The sequence below is a fragment of the Nesoenas mayeri genome, assembly GCF_963082525.1.
Source record: "Nesoenas mayeri genome assembly, chromosome: 10".
In the NCBI taxonomy this organism is placed as follows: domain Eukaryota; kingdom Metazoa; phylum Chordata; class Aves; order Columbiformes; family Columbidae; genus Nesoenas; species Nesoenas mayeri.
This window is the reverse complement of record NC_137560.1, coordinates 20,377,481-20,396,170: the sequence shown is the minus strand read 5'-3', so window position 1 is coordinate 20,396,170 and position 18,690 is coordinate 20,377,481. Positions and strand designations below refer to the sequence as shown.

General features: G+C 46.4%; 1 protein-coding gene across 1 annotated transcript in view; it reads right to left on the bottom strand.

The window, feature by feature from the left end:
* Positions 1-18,690, bottom strand: part of GRIP2 (glutamate receptor interacting protein 2) — a gene marked incomplete at both ends in the record, with an annotated part of 248,004 nt that overhangs the window by 40,106 nt on the left and 189,208 nt on the right. The window contains 8 exons of the mRNA XM_080350263.1: positions 602-771; positions 1,495-1,642; positions 7,462-7,607; positions 8,204-8,279; positions 8,740-8,826; positions 12,005-12,150; positions 12,943-13,078; positions 16,072-16,152. Of these exons, the coding sequence (XP_080206389.1) occupies positions 602-771; positions 1,495-1,642; positions 7,462-7,607; positions 8,204-8,279; positions 8,740-8,826; positions 12,005-12,150; positions 12,943-13,078; positions 16,072-16,152 (990 nt within the window). The remainder of the gene's footprint in view (positions 1-601; positions 772-1,494; positions 1,643-7,461; positions 7,608-8,203; positions 8,280-8,739; positions 8,827-12,004; positions 12,151-12,942; positions 13,079-16,071; positions 16,153-18,690) is intronic.

Sequence of the window (18,690 nt, the reverse complement as noted above, 5' to 3'; positions counted from 1 at the left end):
GGGCTTGATTTCACTGGAGACAGATTTTTTTTTTCCCATTATTTCTTTATGGGGGTGGTGGAAAGCAGCAGTTACAGATGCATTCACTCTACCCCCGGCTGCTCAGACACAGTGGCCTTGGAAACAGGCTGGTCCAGCAGATGAATGCTTGTGTTACAGCTTTGCTCCCTAGGGAAGTCCAGCAGGACCCTACCTAGATACCCGTGTGTCCTTTACAAAGCCTTCCCAGGCACCAGCAAACGAAAACTGAGCTTAGAAATATATTTGCCAGCACCAAGGTTGCCTTCCTCCCTCTCCATTAAAATCTCTTATCTGAGCTACTAAGGAAGTGCTTGCACAGCACTCAGCGCAGCAAAGCCCTGGGATTCCCAACTCCAGTTTCTCCATTCAAGCACAGATGTTACCTTTTTTTTTTTCCTATTCACACCCTTGAAGAACATCATCTAATCACATGCATTTCATCAAAACATCTTTTTTTTTTTCCCTTTCACAGATGTCCCTCTTTGGAGTCTCTTGCCAGCATTCAACAGTAGCAAGAGCCCCAGCAGGGACCTCAAGTGAGTTTTAAGGGGAACCAACAGTGTCTGCACAGAAAACACACCTGTTTCTGGAGGCTTCAAAGGCATCCTGCTTTGGTGAACAGGTAATATCTCCAGCCTGACGATTTCTGAAGTGGCAGCTAAAAGCTGAGTTGCCTCTAATAAGGAGCAGTGCTCTGTGCTCGTGCCATCAATGGAGAGAATATGGTCGCCAATGTGCAACGCGCCACATCTGCAAAGGAAACAGCAAGTGAGGTATGATACACAGCCAAAATCCACGTCCTTACAGTTGGGAGCATAAATATACAAAATCCAACTGTGAATTATTGTGTGAATTCACGTGGGTTTTTTTTGTTTCCACATCTCTTCTTTTTTAACTTCCAATTTGAACCTTAGGTTTAAGTGTTGTCAAAACACCAATTAAGATGGTTCATGCTTGAGTCGGTGCTGCTGGTGGATTGACAAAGATCTATTAAGTTTTTAATAGTGCCCACTCACAGCTAGTCTGCATTGCTGAGGGCTCACCCAGCCATGTAGTAAGTCCTACTACCCAGCAGTTAAGCTCAAAAATACAACTAACCACAGCTAGGGCTGCATTACGGTCTGTCCTTCTGCATCCCCGTGTAAAGGGTGAGTAGCTGACCTGCCCATCAGGAAAAGGCTCTAGCCAGAAGTCTCCAGAATAGGTGTTTGCTATTCCAAAGCTGCAGGGCAGTCAGAGCTGAGGTTTTTAAAACAGAGCTCAGCTTTCACATGCACTGAGTTACATTCATTCCCCATGAGGAGAGTCCGCTGGCATTGGGTTAGATATTTTTAGTACCCTTAGCGCTAAAACCACATGAGCATGGCGATTTCAAGGCAAGGCAGAGAAGAACAGTATATAACTAACACGAGAGAAAAAAGGCAGCGGAAAAAGAAAAAGCCAAGCTTAGAGACAGCCTGTTCAGATCTGTACCTGTCCACCACGCTGGCCGGCTTGATCTTGTCAATGACAATGACCTGCTTGTTCCGGTGTGTGGTTGTTGTCAGCGTGATTCCCAGCGTAGATCCTGGAGTCTTTGCTATTTCAACTAGTAAAGGACCTGAAGCATTTGCTACAGTATCTGCAAAACAAGAGAAGCACCTGAAGACAGATCTCATACAGCCTTTCTAAACACAGGGGGGAGGCCAACAGCGCTGACTTGCCATGTGTATCATCAAACCTGTAGTTTTGACATCCTACAGGCTGTATCATGAGGTAACTTAACGAAGAAGTAAATTCAAGAAACAAAATTGCTTTTGCACTAACTATATATGATAATGAAGAGATAATACAACAATTCACTCATGAACACAACCCCCTGCCTCTTTTCTTGGGGTTAAATAGCAAGACCAAGAGGTTGCTCAAAGGCTGTGTAGCGGTCACATCAACAGTATTAAAAGCACAAAAAAAGGAAGATCAGAAGGACATCACTGTCATGGGCTTTGTCCCAAACAAACAAAAAAGCAAAGGCACAGAGAAACAGCATCCCACTTTCTGAAGTAACCAGAAGTCTTGTGTGTCAGTCAGCTCCTGTGTGCTTCAGCAACAGCTTCGAAATATCACCTCAGCTGCTCATTGCAGCTCCTCCAGTGTGACACTGGGAATGCAGACACAGAGCTACCTACCTGCATGCTCACAAAAGCCTTCTCTCTCTCATCAGACAACACAGGGGTAACTCATGTCTAAAAGATGCATTTCTGCAATAAGCTTAAGAGATGCTGAAAGCGAGACCACGAAACTCCTACGGAATTGCACCTGTTAGCATAAGCCTGCACCATAGCTATTCATCTCTTCTGAGAAACAGGGAGGAAGGAGAAAGCCTGTGTCTCTGGCTGATTAGACAGAAATTCCCTCCACCTTTATTATACATTTGCTTCCAGATTACCTAAAGCTATTCTGAAAGGGCTGGATTCACAAATGTGTTATCACCACCACTCAACCCACAGCCAGCACCCCGTGTGGAGTTTGACCACCCACAAGAGCACTTCACAGAAAGCCAGTCATCCACTTCGAAGGAAAGGCCAGCAGAGCCCTCTGAGAGCCTGATGCCTCCTTAGCACTTAATTATTCATAGTAAGGCTTTTCTCCTCCAAAGCTACACTCCACTAAAAATGCTGATGCTACTTGGCTCCAAAACTTGATGCATGGCTCATTCTTGCTCTCTGATAAACGGGAGCGCTGATGCAGATCTCGGAAGCTAAGCCACAGAGAGGTCTTTCCTAAGATTTGATGAAGATTCTGAGTCTCTGGAGACAGAAGTTTCCCTGGGGATCAGCCAGGGGACGTTCAGGCTCTGGTCTACTCAGTGTCCCTTTTCCCAGGGGAGGAAGGAGGAGGAATGAGCCACACTAAAGTTTACACAAAGCTTCAAATAAAACACTGCTTATTCTCTGTTGAGAAGAACCGCTGGGGAGACCTGTAGGCGCAGGCAAAAAGCGCAGCCCCAATTCAATCAAAATGCACAGAAAGCACCCACCTAAAGCCTATGGAAGGTGCACTTAAGCCTTTGGTAGCAAAGGAAGCACCAAGAGACTGAGGATCAATTCCAACAGCAAACAACAGCCATATCTTGGTTTTGCAACACGTACCCTCTGAAGCGGGACAGAAACCTATATTACACCAGCTGAAGGGAAGGAGATATGAAAAAAAATAATGGAAAAAAAGATTACTGGAGTAGTAGACCTTTCTTTGCAAGGAAAATACCCAGGTTTTACCCAGCATTCAAGTTCTTCAGCTTTACCAAGTGTTTCCCAGCGTGGGTCTCAGCGTGGTGATGAGAGGAAAGGGCTTTGGGTACCTTCTCCCGTGGCAGGACATAAGTATCAATAAGACTGTAGGATATCACAGTCCTGCCTCCAGCCCACGGTCCCTCTTCACACAGCATGTGCCATCCCACCATCCCTTTTCATTCTTACCTCCAGTGGCATAAATGACAATCACTCCAAGTCCATTTTATAGAGGCACTTGTTGGGTAAATACTACACAAGCCTCTCTTTATTATTGTAGTGAAAGATTTGGCTCAAATCAAAGGTCAGGAGTCTGCAATTTAGCAATATTTGTGAGGCGTGATTAACATGGGGCTATTACACTCAAGCTAATTTTAAAAGAAACACAAAGAGGCCAGGGCAGGCCATGCAATAACCTTACTGTAGGGAGTCAATTCGTGTTGCTGCTTTGGCACCACGAGGTGTTTTTGCACCATCATGCACGGCTGCAACCTCACCTGGCACGGAAAAGGTATCCACAGCTCTCCTGCATTTCATAGCAAATCTCACCTTACTTAAAGCAAGATACTTTCTCTCAAGCCAAGAGCCTCTAAGTATTTGTTCTGAAGGCTCAGTATTCATGAGATATTCATCCCAAATGCTGCTCAACATGTGCTGAGGGCCAAAAATCACATAGTTGCAGAGCAAGCATCACTGAGGCCAGTGACATAGAGTGTAATATGGATACAGCAGCTTGCATCATTTCTCTAGGGTTTTGTTACCAAGGAACAGGAAAACCACGTATGCTGCCTCACGTGGCTGTGCAGATTTTCACGTAAGGGTTTGAAAGTGTTTTGCAAGCAATGAATCGTGCTTCCCAGAGGAGGATGGTACCATTTTACAGATTGGGAAATGGAGGGAGAGAGAAGAGAAGCCAACCTCCTTGCAAATGCAAACAAAATAAACCAAAAACTACTAGAAGAACCAAACCAGGGAGCTGCCCCCTTCCTGACACAGCCCAGCAACTTGTGATCCCTCCAACTTCACAGGCTGCCTTTCAGCAGATGCCAAGCAGTCACCCATTTGCCACCATTTACCAGCCCTCCACTCCATCAGCAGGAGAGCCCCTCAGCCCTAAAAAACTCCAGCCTAAAAGCAAATGGGCAGAGGAGCAACCAGGGGAAGGGAGAGGAGGAGAAGGACACAGCAAATTGCTTTGCTCGTTCATCATCTCTGGCAGAGAGCTTCCCCTCCATGAGTCAATCCTAAAGGCTCGGAGCCCAGTGCCTGGTGTGATGGCACACAGAGTTTATCTACAGCCTAACTATTCAAATTCCACCAGTTTCTGGCTGATGAACTCATTGGTTTTGGTTTCGTGTTTTGTTTTGGGTTTTTTTGTCATTGTTATTGTCGTTTTGTTTTTGTTTGTTTGTTTTTTCTTTGGGTTTTGGTTGGTTGGTGGGTTTTGTTTGTTTTTACCTCCCCCCTCTTTCCTGTCACCACAGGAAAGCATCTGTTTATTGCAACGTTTATCTGGCAAAGGCCAGAGATTTTTCCAATGCCCAAGGGGAAGTGCATGCCCAGTTCGCATTTCTTTTAAATGTAAATGGCAGATTAAATTAATTCCTTTGGTGGCCTTCAGAAATAGCAGCCAATCTGATCAAAAGCCTGCCGCAGCCCCATCCCACGCTGGCCTCCCCAGTGACAACCCGACAGCCGGGGATGCTCGGTGGCGATGGCAAAGCAGCAGCCGTGTCCCTCACACTGAGAGCGGGGTGGCCCCATGCAGTTCATCCTCAGCACACAATTTTGGCTGGGAAACCACGCAGACAGCTGGGAACACTGTGATTCAACACTCCCCCACAGCAGCCTTGGTCTCTCACCAAGGACAGATGCAGAAAAACAACTTTCCCTTCTCGAGGGTCGGCCCGCACCACCCCACGTGTGCGGCTGCAGCGGAGTGCAAGCACAATGTAAAAACCCCCGTTTTCCCGAGGGATGAACAGGCCAAGCGCCGCTTCATGGTGTTGCCAGCTCTTATAATGAATCAAAGGAACGGTGTAACCACATGTCCCCCTCAGCAAGTTTTCAAAATGGGAATTAAGAGTGTTCCCTTCAGGCTAATAACATCCCTACACTACTTCCACCACCTGCTCTTCCCTTCCTTCATCATCTTCCTGTGGCTGGTAAAGAGAATGTCTGTAATAGTTGTGATTTGGGGATGATGCACTCATCTCCTGATGCAGTTATTAGCTGTTGCCTGGCAAAACTGTCTGCAGAGATTGTTTTAAGCTACATGTTCTGCGTCATCTTGCCTTAAAAGAAAGCACAGCAAATCTATCCCTTCACGGGGTTGGGGAGAAGCGCTCTCAATGCAGAAATTATCTAAGAAAGGGGCTGTTTTTTACATCTTGGGAAGTATCTGTTTGTGGTCTCCTGTATAGCAACACAAGACAGAGAATCACTGCATAAAACCCTCCCATCGCTCTGTGTTCACTCAGCCCTAACCGTTTTACATGGGAGAGTTACTCAAGAAGAAATACCAAGACACTTTCGTGGCTATTTTTGCTCCAAGTCAGGTTTGAAAACAATCAGCTTTCTGCAACATAGGTACCAGGGGATTGTACAAACAACAAAATCCCAAAAAGACAGCCTATTTCCCATGCACCATTAATTACTTGCTACTGTTCAGACTTGACAGCTCTGTGCAAAATCCCTCTGCAACTCCGCAGCCCAGCCAGCCTGCCAGGAGAGGAACAGACAACTCCTGCTGACCACTGCAGCGTTACCACGCTCACAGTCATATAGAAAAGTGGAAAATGGAGTTTGGGTAGTTCCTGGTTTCCACCATTTCAGTGTTTCCTCTTTTTCATGAATAGCAGCCCATTTCTAAAGCTGCTGCTGTAGCGTGGCAGAAGCTGGGCAGCACACAGGCAATGGCTGAGGCATCAGGTTTTCCTTCCAGCTCTCCCAGTGGAGAACGTGCCCGCATGGTACCCAGGTGCCAGCAGCCTCCTCCCCTGGGGAGACCCAGTATGTCCACGCTTGTGGAGTTTCTGCTGGAAGGAAGGGGAAAGCTCGGGGGTAGGAGACTCAAAAGGAAGCAGGAAGCCCTCAGGGCAGGCACAAGGAGCTGCCTTATACTGGTGCAACCCTCTTGCATATTGCACAGAGCGAGTTCTGGTGTTCACAGCTCTCTTTCCTCAGGGGTTGCACAGTATTAAACTCTCTCAGCTGCAGATCCTTCTTATTTCCCTCCTCACTGACAAATCAGAAAGCAACCTGCTATCACAGACTCCTACTCCTCACCTGATCCTAGGCTCAGATATGCTGGACTGCTTTGCGAGATTTGCAGAAAAGACTCCAACGTAGTCCAGCTTATGGCTCCAGTGGAGGCAAAAACCCCTCTGGAGATGTATATGCAACATCAAAATCTAACGAACAACTCAATGAGTTTCCCGAACCAATACAGCTTCGGACTCTGTGGTAACCTTAAACTCATTAACGACACTCCCTGCAGTAACAGCTGTGTGTCACAAAGCCAGCTCAAAATGACTTTACAGTAGCTAATAATAAACTCTTTCCCAGGGCTTGAAACTGAAAATCAAATGAAAAAAAAAAATAACACCAGCCCTTCAAACCCTCAAACTTAACAGCTACAGTGTAGAACGCTTTTTAGAAATATCCATCCTCAGTAAATTCTGTCTTATTTGGGGTCAATAGGTTGATTGCCTCTCATTTATTTCAGAAGCAGGTCTGAACCAATGGTTCTAAGAAAGGGAATAGTTCCGGAATTAAGCAGGGTCAAAATTCAGAACCGAAGCCACAGCCACTTCAAGTCTTTGCCTGCTCGCGGCTCAGTCCCCTGCACACATTTAATAGCGGCATTTGCGGTACTGGCAGAGCACTCCAGTCTCCTTTAACTCTGACTTCTCCTATGCCCTCTTTGCCTACATTAGAAAAATGCCCTTTCTCCTCCTCCTCTAAAACCAGCCATCACTCCCATCGAGACACATCATCGGATAAGGACACTTCAAATACGTTCAACTAAGCCGGCTTTGAACTTGACGCCCTGCACCCACGTTGGCAGCGCATACTTCAGCAATTTTTCCACAAGTCTCCTGGTTACTGTGTGTAGTCTCACATACCTCCCAGGCAGTCAGAGGAAATGTCACCACAACCCTCTTGGCCTTACCCATGATGGTCACGTCATACTCGATCTGGAAGAGTGCCTCCTGGCTGCACTGCCGCAGGATGTTGAGGGCATCGGCGTGGGTCATGCTGTGCAGGGGGATCCCATCCACGCTCAGCAGCCTGTCCCCGATTTTCAAGGAGCCCTCCCTGTAGGAAGCCACAGGCAAAAGGAGTTTTTGTGTATATGTGTATGTATATATTTCTATTAAGATATATTTTCTACATATATTTTTATATAGCTATCTATATTTTATATATATATATATTTCATATACTTGTATATTTAGTGTGATAGATGTGTGTCTGTAGATAAAGATATTAAAAAAAAAAAGTCAATTACTTTGATCCTGTAGGAACTGAACACTCCTTGGGACAGTAGTTTGGGTTATTTATAGCACCAGGCCCATCATATTAAATTAGCAGTATGAGAATAGATAGACTGCCTCCTGCTTTCCACCACAGCATCAGCTCTTCATCTGCACAAGGTTAATTAAGTGGTTGCCTCCAGAAGAGGAGTTTCTTCTTATAACTATAACACCTACACATGGGTCAAGCCTATGAGCACCAGAGCCATCCTCCCCACACACCACAGGTCCTACACAACCTGTGACGTTCCACACCACCAGCATGAGAAGCCTTAGGGGGCACCAGCAAGGAGAACAAGAACACGTGTCCAAGAGCACGGCGAGCGTTGCTGGTCTGTCTTGTGAAAGCAAACGCTGGAGGTGCAAGATGAGCATTACCTGTCTGCTGGGCCACCCGGCCTCACGTAGGTGAGCACCAGAGGTCTGGACTTATGCCAGTCTTCGTGGGCTCCCCCTGTAATCAAACCGGGAAAGCCGTAAGTCACTGGAGGTTTCAAAGTCTGAATGAGAGTGCTGAGAATGGAGAGACATTAATCACGTAACAGCTGACACAGCCTGAAAGCAAAAAGACTGCCCTGGATTATGCAGCCAGCAGCCCTTGGAGGCTGCATGGGATACTCTCCAGGACACACTTCCACTTCTCAGCAGAGGTTTATAGAATCACAGAATGGTTTGGATTGGAAGGACCTTAAAAGCTCATCCGGTGCCCCCCCTGCCATGAGCAGGGACATTTTCACCAGCTCAGGTTGCTCAGAGCCCTGTCCAGCCTGGCCTGGGATGTCTCCAGGGATGGGGCATCCACCACTTCTCTGGGCAATTATGACATTCATCTTCTTACTCTTCTCTTCCCACTTCCCAAACCACCCCTGCTGGTGACTGTCCCCTTCTCGTTTTTCACTGGAGAAGCCACTAACCTCTGAGCACAAAGCCAAAGCTGTTGCCTTCTTTGTAGAGGGACACCTCGATGGTCTTGGGAATAATGCCAGCACTGCTCTCTGGCACTAAAGGAAGAGAGAAAGATTCAGTTACCCCCAGCCAAGCCTTTTCCACACCACTCTGCAAAATGATACCAAAAATCTATCCAAAATGCATGAAATGAAAGTCCAGCCCTATACCTATATTGTATTTTCCCTGTCTGGAAGTTAAAAAAGCCTGACCCAAACATTTGAACCAACCATCCTGTTTTGGGATGATTTCACCAGCTCAGTGTTGTGCATCTGCCCTCAAATTTGTCTTGGTTAATACTCTGACATTCAAGTAAAACCACCTCGTTTATCAACTGTCTTTAATGTGTTCAGCATTGCTCAAAAGCCAGAAGCTTCTGCCGCAGATGGAAACTTATAAAAAAAACCCAACAGCAGCCAAAGGAGTGAAGTCACTGGCTGACCTTAAAGAAAATGAAAATCCCAAATCCTCAGTGCAAAAGGTTGGAGTATTTTTACCCTGCCTCTCATATTTTGACTTTAAAAAAGATTAAGTGAATCCTTTAAACTGATCCTAGGGGTGATCCAGTAATTTTCTGTTAAATACACAGTACTGTTTAATGTACAAAAGTAAAGAGAAAAGGAAAGAAAACTGTTTCTGTCCCTCGCCATCCCCTGCTATTTAATGATTTATTGAACTACCGCAGTGAATATGTGACAATTGCCCAGTCTTCTCCATCCTGAACAGCACATGGCATTTACGCCTGGTCCACTCCGAGAAGATCAATTCCTAATCTTCAAACCAAGTGCAATGAATGGCCACAAGGATAATCAGAAAATAAAAATCAAGACGGAGAGCTTGACTTCAACCTGGCAAATCGGAGCTGAAGTCTGCACCAGCATTTCCCCTTGGCTCAGGAGGGGGTTTTTGAAGCCAATCTCCCCACCATCCTCACTGCCACCTCAGTCCTCACAGCCAAGCACCCAAATTAAGGTTAAACTAACCCTTAAACTAAACCAAAAGGGGTACAGTGGAGGTCTGATACTGCCTTGCATGCAGGCAGCCCTGGGACCAGGCTACAGCGAGGCCAAATAAACCCCCAGAACATTGTGTCCCCCCACAAAAGGTGCTTTGCTCCTGCTGCTATGCACAGGCTGCTGACAGGGACACAGCCCAGAATTCCTCCAGAACGGAGAAGCTCAGGGGACAAGAAGGCTCCCAGCTAATGGGTGTTACTTACATATCAAGTAAAGAGTATAAAGCATCCGCAAATGAGGTCGGAAACTATTCCATTTCTGTCCTAAGCATCCAAGCATGAAGTTTTGCAATAGCCTTTTTGTAAGATCAGTGGGCAGTGGGGAAACCTAAGCTAAAGTTTAATGCAGGACTTGGCTTGTTTATGAAAGAGGTGATACGACATGCTGGCCTGAAAACCAGACTTGGACTTGCAAGGTCTCTTCCAAAGCAGGAAATTATAGTGGGGAGAAAAATTCAAACCCCTGAGCACAAGTGATTGAATTGCACTCGATTTCTTCTCTTTGCCCAAGGAAAGAGAATGAGAGAGAGAGGCGGTTGCACACAGCAATAACAACCCCTCACCGCAGATAAAAGCCCACAATGAACAGGAGCACGGCAATAATTGACAATTCTCTGTAATTTGCGGTACCTCTTTGTTTGGATTAGTCACAAAGAGCATCAATAATCTCATTGGAGTCACTGCTTCAATGTGCTCTTCCCCGTTCACTCCGAGGTGGGGACGTTTTGCGCCGCTGCTATTGATCGAGCCATGCGGCACTGGCACCGCTCCCTCGCTGGTAAGCACAGCTCATCAGATTCCTGATGGCCGGGCTCACAGCTGAGGAGCAAGGTTAAGAGCTGCCATCTCTAGTGAGCCTGAGAACACGGAAAACTTGAACCACAGAGCTTTTGTTTGTTTTCCCAGGGTTGTATGCAAAAGCTAACTAACGTTTAGTTATCTAGAACAGAGAGGGATGACGGACAGAGGTTCAGCTAATTCAGATTGAAGTTTTTTCTTCTTAGGGCTTTATATAGTCATTCATACACTCAGTACTTTTCATGTAAAGGCAGAAGCTATAGCAAAGCTATGAAGCGTAAGATAGCTTCCTATCTGGGGCAAAATATTTAGATTTCATTAGTTTTGTTTTTCCTGTCATCTTATTTTTAGTTGTTCTATTTCTTCTGCCCAATCATCTTCTGACTGATCTGGGTAACAGAATGAGTAATGACTGGGGAGATCATTTTCACAATGGAAAGACTGTGATGAGAGACTGTATCGAGGAATTTGTTTTAATCAGTACAAACAAATCAGGGCAAGAGCACATAGTCCCCCACGCCGGGACACAAGCCCTGGCTGTGTGCATTGGGCTTGTCAGCTTCTGCCACGGACCCTTAGCTGGCGAGGAGATTGCTTCAGCTCCCCTTCTGGAAACACATCACATTTCAAAGCATCTTGAGGAATAACAGCACTTGTCACCATTCAAAAAAGCAGGATCACAGAATCCCAGACTGGTTGGGGTTGAAGGGACCTCTGGAGATCCAGTCCAACCCACCTGCTAACGCAGGGTCACCAGAGCAGATCACACAGGGTCACATCCAAGCGGATTTGAATGTCTCCAGAGGAGACTCCACACACGCTCTGGGCAGCCTGGTCCAGGCTCTGGCACCTCAAAGTAAAGAAGTTTCCACTCATACTCAGACGGAACCTCCTGTGTTTCAGTCTGTGCCCATTGCCCCTCATCCTGTCACTGGGCACCACTGAACAGTCTGGTCCATTCTCTTGACACCCACCCATGAAATATTTATCAGCATCAATAAGATCTCCTCTCAGCCTTCTCTCTTCCAGGCTGAACAGACCCAGCTCTCTCCGGCAATACATGCTTAGGACTGAATAAAACCTCCCATAGTCACGCTCTAAAAGGGAAAAAAACAAGCTGAAGCAGCATCAGGAGGCAGATTGGCCTGTGCTACACTGAGTCACTCCGAGGCAAGACAGAGCTAATCAGCCATCTCCTGCCGGTGTGCATGAACAGGCACCCACTGTGCTGGAAAAAGTGCTCTGCTCCCGCTGCACACAGCTCCGCAGCACCCCAGCGCTGCGAGCAGACGAAGGTGGAACGTCAAAATGCCCCCGGACTATGCCGTGGCCATGACGGCTAACGCACGAGCAAGCCCATGTGCACCCCAGGACAAAAAGCAGCCAAGAAACGGGACTAGTGTTATCGGAGAGGCACCCACCGGCTGGTGGGAGCTCATACTCGACTTCCAGCACTACCCTTTCGCCCACGTTTTTCAGCAGGCTGATGATCTCGTCGTGCCGCAGCTTGGTCAGGTTAATGCCATTCACCGACTTGATGTAATCCCCGACGTTCAGCTGGTCGCTTCTGTGAGTAAGGAAAAAAAATAAAAGCAGTGGTAGCACAAATTCTTTACTACACTCAGCATGGATGTGCCTGGTGAAGCTTTAGTAAGTGGGGGATGTCCTGAACGAGCCACCAGCGCTGGGCTGATCTCAGCTGTCTGATCGCATGTGGCCGCTATCAGAGAGAAGTGCTAAAACCGACGCTATCTATCCTTCCCAGTGGCAAGCGTTCAGATCTGTACATATAGAAACAATTGTGGTGTACGTGTTCACAGCCTCTCTTTTTGTTGCTCAATTCCCATTCATGTAGAGCAATCAGTCAAAGAGAAGCACACCAAGAGATGTCTGAAAAAAAAAATCCAGCATGGAATAAGAAAACATCTTTCCTCTTGCCTGGTTTCTGTAAAATTGTTCAATTACCCCTTCCTTTTCTCTGCTTCTTGGAGTCTTTCTTTCTCATTCCTTTTCTGAGCCAATAACGTTACTTACACACTCAGTATTCAGAATAGATACAATATTAAACCACTTAGCTTGATCAAGATGTATTGTACCATGCAGCTCTCCTGACAAGGCTGCCTAATTTCACAGAATCCCAAATATCCCTACACAAAACTTCAGAGCATAATTACACAGAGCATGAGAAATAACTCAAAATAGATGTTCTACTTACTGAAGCAACAACTTTGCATTCTGGGGCACTCAAAAACAGGCAGTCGGGTACCAACTATTTTATCTATAATGATATTCAGTAAGAACGTGCAATTATTCCTCTCCAATTTTACTGTGCTCTCTGCATTCCATTTTGGTTTCTCACCTTGCAGCCAGTCCTCCCGGCCTCAGATTGGAGACTCTTGGCTTTCCATCTTTGTCTGTGCCACCTGAAATGGTTAACCCGAGGGTGCTTCCTTCCTTCTTAATCAGCTCCACGATGGTGACCCCTCTGAACTCCTCTGAAAGATCAGGAATGAAGACAAACATCTCAGCGGAAGGCACATTCCTCCCAATCCCGAGGACACCACTTTCCTACAGGTGGTGGGAGAGCAGACCTGGGATGATTTATATGGTTAGTTTCATTTTATTGAAAATGAAATCGTGAAACAGAAGTTTGACCTGTTGGACCTGCAGCAGTGGAGGGAAAGTGTTGCATGCATGTCTTGCAGGCAAGACAAAGCAGGACAAGGCAGAGGAGTGAGGGCTTCTGAAAGGATGAAAACTTGGTGTTTCAAGGTGCTGGTAGCAGTGGAAGAACTCAAAACCAAGAGGGATGGCATCTGGGCAGTGGTCTAGGGACAATACCTGAGGAATTATGTTTGATATGGAGTGGGGTGGGTGGTAGGAGGGCTGCATGACAGGCAGTCACAATTACCAGGTAGGAGGATGCTGTGGACCTGCAGTAGCTGCCTGGATGGACAGAACAGGGTGGCTCTTAAAAAATTGTGATTTAAAAAAATACCACTAGAGATCAATACAATTGGGACATAAAGAACATAATGTGGAGAGGGGGTGGGAACCTGCCATTAGCAGGGGAAGGAGCAGGGAGGCATGAACACACATTCACAGCAGTTTCCCACCCATCTGCGCCTGGTCTAAGTTAAACTTCCTCCATATCACCCACCTCATCTGCAGCTGGAATTGAAGACACGAGTCACTTTTAAAACCTGGTTCCATGTGCATTGCAAGCCATAATGTGTATGGCAAGGTCAGGCTTAGGGGATGATCCCTAAACTATTCCAGCTTCTGGATTTGACACAGAGGAGGGGAGCACATTAGCAGGAGAGCCAGCACCAACTCGAGGAAAGACCAAGAGCTCTGCAGACTTGGCATAAGGCATCTCTGTGTTAATCCACACGACAGCACTCGTACTCTTTGCTCAAAGGAGGACCAGCATAGGACAAATCAGATGACTTTCATGCCTTGCCAGAGCCTCCTCTAAGAAGCTTTTGCAGAATTTGTCTACAACACCACGATCCATCCACCTCTGATACCTCTGGTGCGTTGAAATCTCCCACAATTTTACAGGAGAACAGTTTCCCTCGCACAGGGTGCCCTTCTCCAAGCCTGTGCCAAGGGAAGGTGGTGATGAGCGCACGGCAAACAGCAGAACTGCAGCTGTGGAATAAAACACACGCTGCAAATGGCCCAGGAGGTTGTTTGCATAGCAAACCACATCAGGCTTAAATGAGATGTTCTATTTGGAGAGGGAACATTTGAAATCTCTTCTACACTATGATTTCCAGAGCATGGCAGGGTCTCTGAAATAACATATTGACACAGAAGATTCATGCTCGTGCAGTGCTTCCCCCTTCCACCCTCTTTCACTGGGAGAAAACACAGTGTCATTTGGCACTAGCACTTTCCTCCTTGTGTGATGCCACCAAGGCATCAGAAATTGCCCCTCACTTCGAGTCCTGCCATGTGATACCTGTTTTGTAAAACACTTCCAAGAATAATCCATATACTTGATTAACGCGAGTGGGGAACCTCTTTGCAATCTAGCGCCAGTCTGGAAGGCATTCAGGCACTGCTGGAAACCTATTTAACGTGGCACTGGCAGCTCGTTGTGAGACGTCAGGTCCATAATGCTTCTGCTTTTTAAACGCAGTTTTGATCCCTTGCCAACTACAGTAACTTAGTTTTCAATTCACCAGCCCAGGATCCCAGGGGCTGCCAGAAACTTTGTGGGGGCTCCCCACCGTGCTGGAAGGAACACCATCCGGCACTATCCTGCAAATTTCCTCTCAACTACAGACAGGACTGATCAACACAGATGGTGCCGCAAGGGGAGATTATTAGCTCCTCAACGGGATTTAATTTTGATCCTTGATAAGTGTTTAAAATGAGAACTCCCAGAGTGCAATTACCCATTGTTATGGGTTCAAGGAGAAATCGCTGCTCCGAAAAAAGGCAAGTCCCCAAGATCTATCTATCAAAGTAAGCAAGAAGGGGTTTTGACCAATGCCTCTATAAATCTACTGCTGCTATTATAGACACACAGATGTAAAAGTGAACTGGTTAAGCAGGAACTGGTCCTTCAAGACACAGTCTTTAAGTATGATAACAGCCTTGTATTCCTTCTATTGGCATATAAGCTTGAATTTTGCTGCTCAAAGCATCCCAGGGCAGGAAGATCACACCTGAATTTTGCCCTTGCCATTGAGATGCCCTGAGCTGGGGTCATTGGACATACTGGCTCTTATGAGTGAGGACTCAGCTTCTCTCCATCAGGGCTGCAGTACAGTGGCAATGTATTGTGGCAGCCCCAGAGGATACAGAATATACCCTAAAAAATTGCTGAATGATGAAGCAATGGCAAAAGGGTCCTGTTTCCTCCCCATCCCCTACAACACACCAAACCAAACTTGTGACTGGGCCAATTAATGATCAGAAGTCAAAATCAAGCCCCAGGCTTTATTAGGAAGAAGACGAGCTGTCCAGAGCAGCCTATCCAAAGCTGCTGGCAGATAAAGCCCAGCACCACCAGCAGCAAACGTACCCCATTTCTCCACTCCCTCTTCAGCTCCCAGGGCTGTTTCTGCACGGGAAGGTTTATCACACAAATGTGCTGTGACTGACTAAATAGCAAAACAAACTTAGTCATATGTGGGAAATATGAAGCTTGCCAAATGCTGCCAGTCTCCCTCCCCACCCGGCGAGCTCGGATGTGGCAACGCTTCTTCCCTCTCTCCTTCACTGCTCTTTTCCTCTTTGTGGGTGTCATTGCTGCCCAGGAACCAGTCGTTTCCCAGCTCCCTGTAACCACCAGCAACAGCTCCACACCAGACTATGATTGCAGCAGTAAGAAACTGCTCACCGAGACTGGTCACTACCACTGCCTTGCTGATAGATGCACTAAATGGGTGGCTTGGGGGGTTTCGCCCACTTCAGGGGTAGCCAGGTAATGTGTAATGGATGCTTTGGAGCAGGAGCTGATCCCCGCCTTTACCTGGGATGCTTTGCCTCCTGGAGACCAAGGCTGCGTCCATCCCACCGGAGTCCTTGCTCCCCTTCGAGTAAGGGCCATCGTCTGCGAGCAAAACCAACGCAGAAGCTGAAATTAGTACCAAAAACCAAAGAACAACAGAACCGGAGCACTACAAAAAGTTTGTCCTGGTGACTCCAGAATTGGGATCACATCCATATCACAGACTATAGGCGAGAAAAAGCAATACGAGCTCTGGCTTTGCACTGCACCATGTGGGCTACCTGACTTTTTAGAGAGGGAGGGAAAGAAACAAGAAGGCAATAACATTATCTGATTTATTCCTCTTGGAGCTAATCTATTAGGAGAGAAAAAGATTCCCTTACTCCTGTAATTATGTGGAACAGCTGAGGACAGAGAAAGCTGCAGCATTAGTCTCACAATTTTTAAGTCTGTCATTATGCTTGTGAAGAAACTTACGGTCTTTGGAAATGGAGTTATACATCAGGACACTAACAGGGCACTAAATCACTATACTTGAACAAAATTGCCTATTCTTATAGATCCCATTATTTCAAAGTCACATTTTCCTGCTGCTCTTCCAGCTTCTGCACAATATAGAGAGCACCTTCTCCTAAGTGATTTAAAAAAAGAAAGCCAAAGGAAAGAGAAAATAGTATTAAGCACTGTAAAGGCACCATCCAGCATAGGTTAAAATTTTAATTTAAAAGTATTACAACATCTTTGTATTTGCCTGTTGGAAGACTCCTACATGGCATAGAGGTTATCTGCAGAGAAGGGAGCATGCTTCTACGGATTTCATTGCCATCCATCTAACATGTCTATTTTTATGGCACTTCCTAAAAAGCTGATGCTTTTCCAATCAATATTTTCCAGTAACCATGTAGTATCAAATAACTCCCATTCTCAGTGGCCACATTCCTGGATTGCCCTTCCCAATTTTCCAGTAACTGTGAAGGTTTAGAAGTTGCGCATGATGGTATAAATATGGTTCCCTGAAAATCTTACCCATTTATTCCTGTTCACAGCCCTTATTTACATTTAAGTTACAGAGAAAAGTTTTTGTCTCGCTGTGTACAAAGGGAACAACGACCTTAGTTCAGCCCAATTCAAGACACTGGTCTGATGGTGTAAATTGAATCACACGGGTTACACTTAACCACTACGAGATGAATTTTGCTCAAGGGCTTGAACATTTTTAAAAGTAAAATGAAATAAGATCCCCCCCTCCAAAAAAAAAATATAAAATCTGGTTTTAATTCTTGCACTTTCAAGCACAAAAGAGTTTCGGCTGAAAAATAAGCACCATTTAGCATTTCAGCCCAAATTTTGCAGCCCACAGAGGGACAATGCAGATGTCTAGACCCTGGACTCTTCTCCTGCATCACTTCAAATGCTTCTGCATCGCAACTAAACTGAAGATTTCCAATGAAGCAAGAACTGGCACTTGGCACTAGACCATCACCAAGCTATGCCAAGCCATTGCTGCCAAAACACATTGAATCTTGATAGCCAAGCAGCCAGGACCTCTGTGAAACAGGGGAAAAAAAGCTCTGAATAAGCTGGATCAAACAGCACTGCCCTGACTGCAGAGATCTCGCAGCGTTACTCAATGCTGACACTGAAAACAGCAGCACTTGGCTACAGAATTACAGCAAGCACCACAGCGAGCCATTGATTTCAGATAGGTGCTGGAACAGCCTGGCATCAGCTCTAAGAGAAGACGACTTGAAAATAAAATTTGCCTTTTTCACAACAAAGGTTCTTTGGGTGATGGGGAAGCCAGGGTCAAGGTTAATCTGGGCTTAATGACTATAGAAAGAAGTTTAATTTACTTGGGACAGTTTAGCTCCAGCATGCCATCTCTTCTTCAGTTCTTCAGTAGCTGTTTGATAATGATGAAGATTCAGAGCTTTCAATCTCTGTCACTGTTGACCACATTCATATTAATTTCTTTCTCTGAAAGGTTTTCACTAATATCCTGCCTTACCCTCTCTCTGTCACCCCAGGCCATACAGAGCTGCAAAGTCTGAAAACGGGGATGGTTTGGGAGTACAAAGCAAGGTGGTGTTTCCCAAGGGAGCTGCAGGACAATACTGATCCTGCTACTCCTTGCCCACGTTACTCAGCCCAGCAGCTACAACCTCCCAAATGCAGCATTACATTGAAGGAGGAATCCCAAACCTAAACTCAGGACACTCTGTGTGAGACGAATCTGCAAAAGGCACCTGCAAAACACCCTGAGACATCCAGGGCTGGATCCTCTCAATGTCACCAGAGCATCAGAGTCACACTGGATGGTGAGGACCACCCCAGCGTGCAGCTGCCTTACACATGACAACATCGCTGCCGGCTCTGACCCCAGGTTCACACGCTCAAGACAGCAACGCTCTGCCGCGGACGGGATCCCTGCATTCCTGGGAAACCACGCAAGACGGCTTGAAGCCAACTCCATAATCTGCTGGCAAAGTAAAGCAGTCAACCATCTGCTTCACATAAACACACCGCCCTGGACCAGCCAGCCACCAGCACCCTTCTGTGCCTCATTTCCCCAGCGCAGCCCCAATCATGATTGATACAAAACCCCAGTTTGCTAACGCTTACCCTCCCCATCCCACTAGC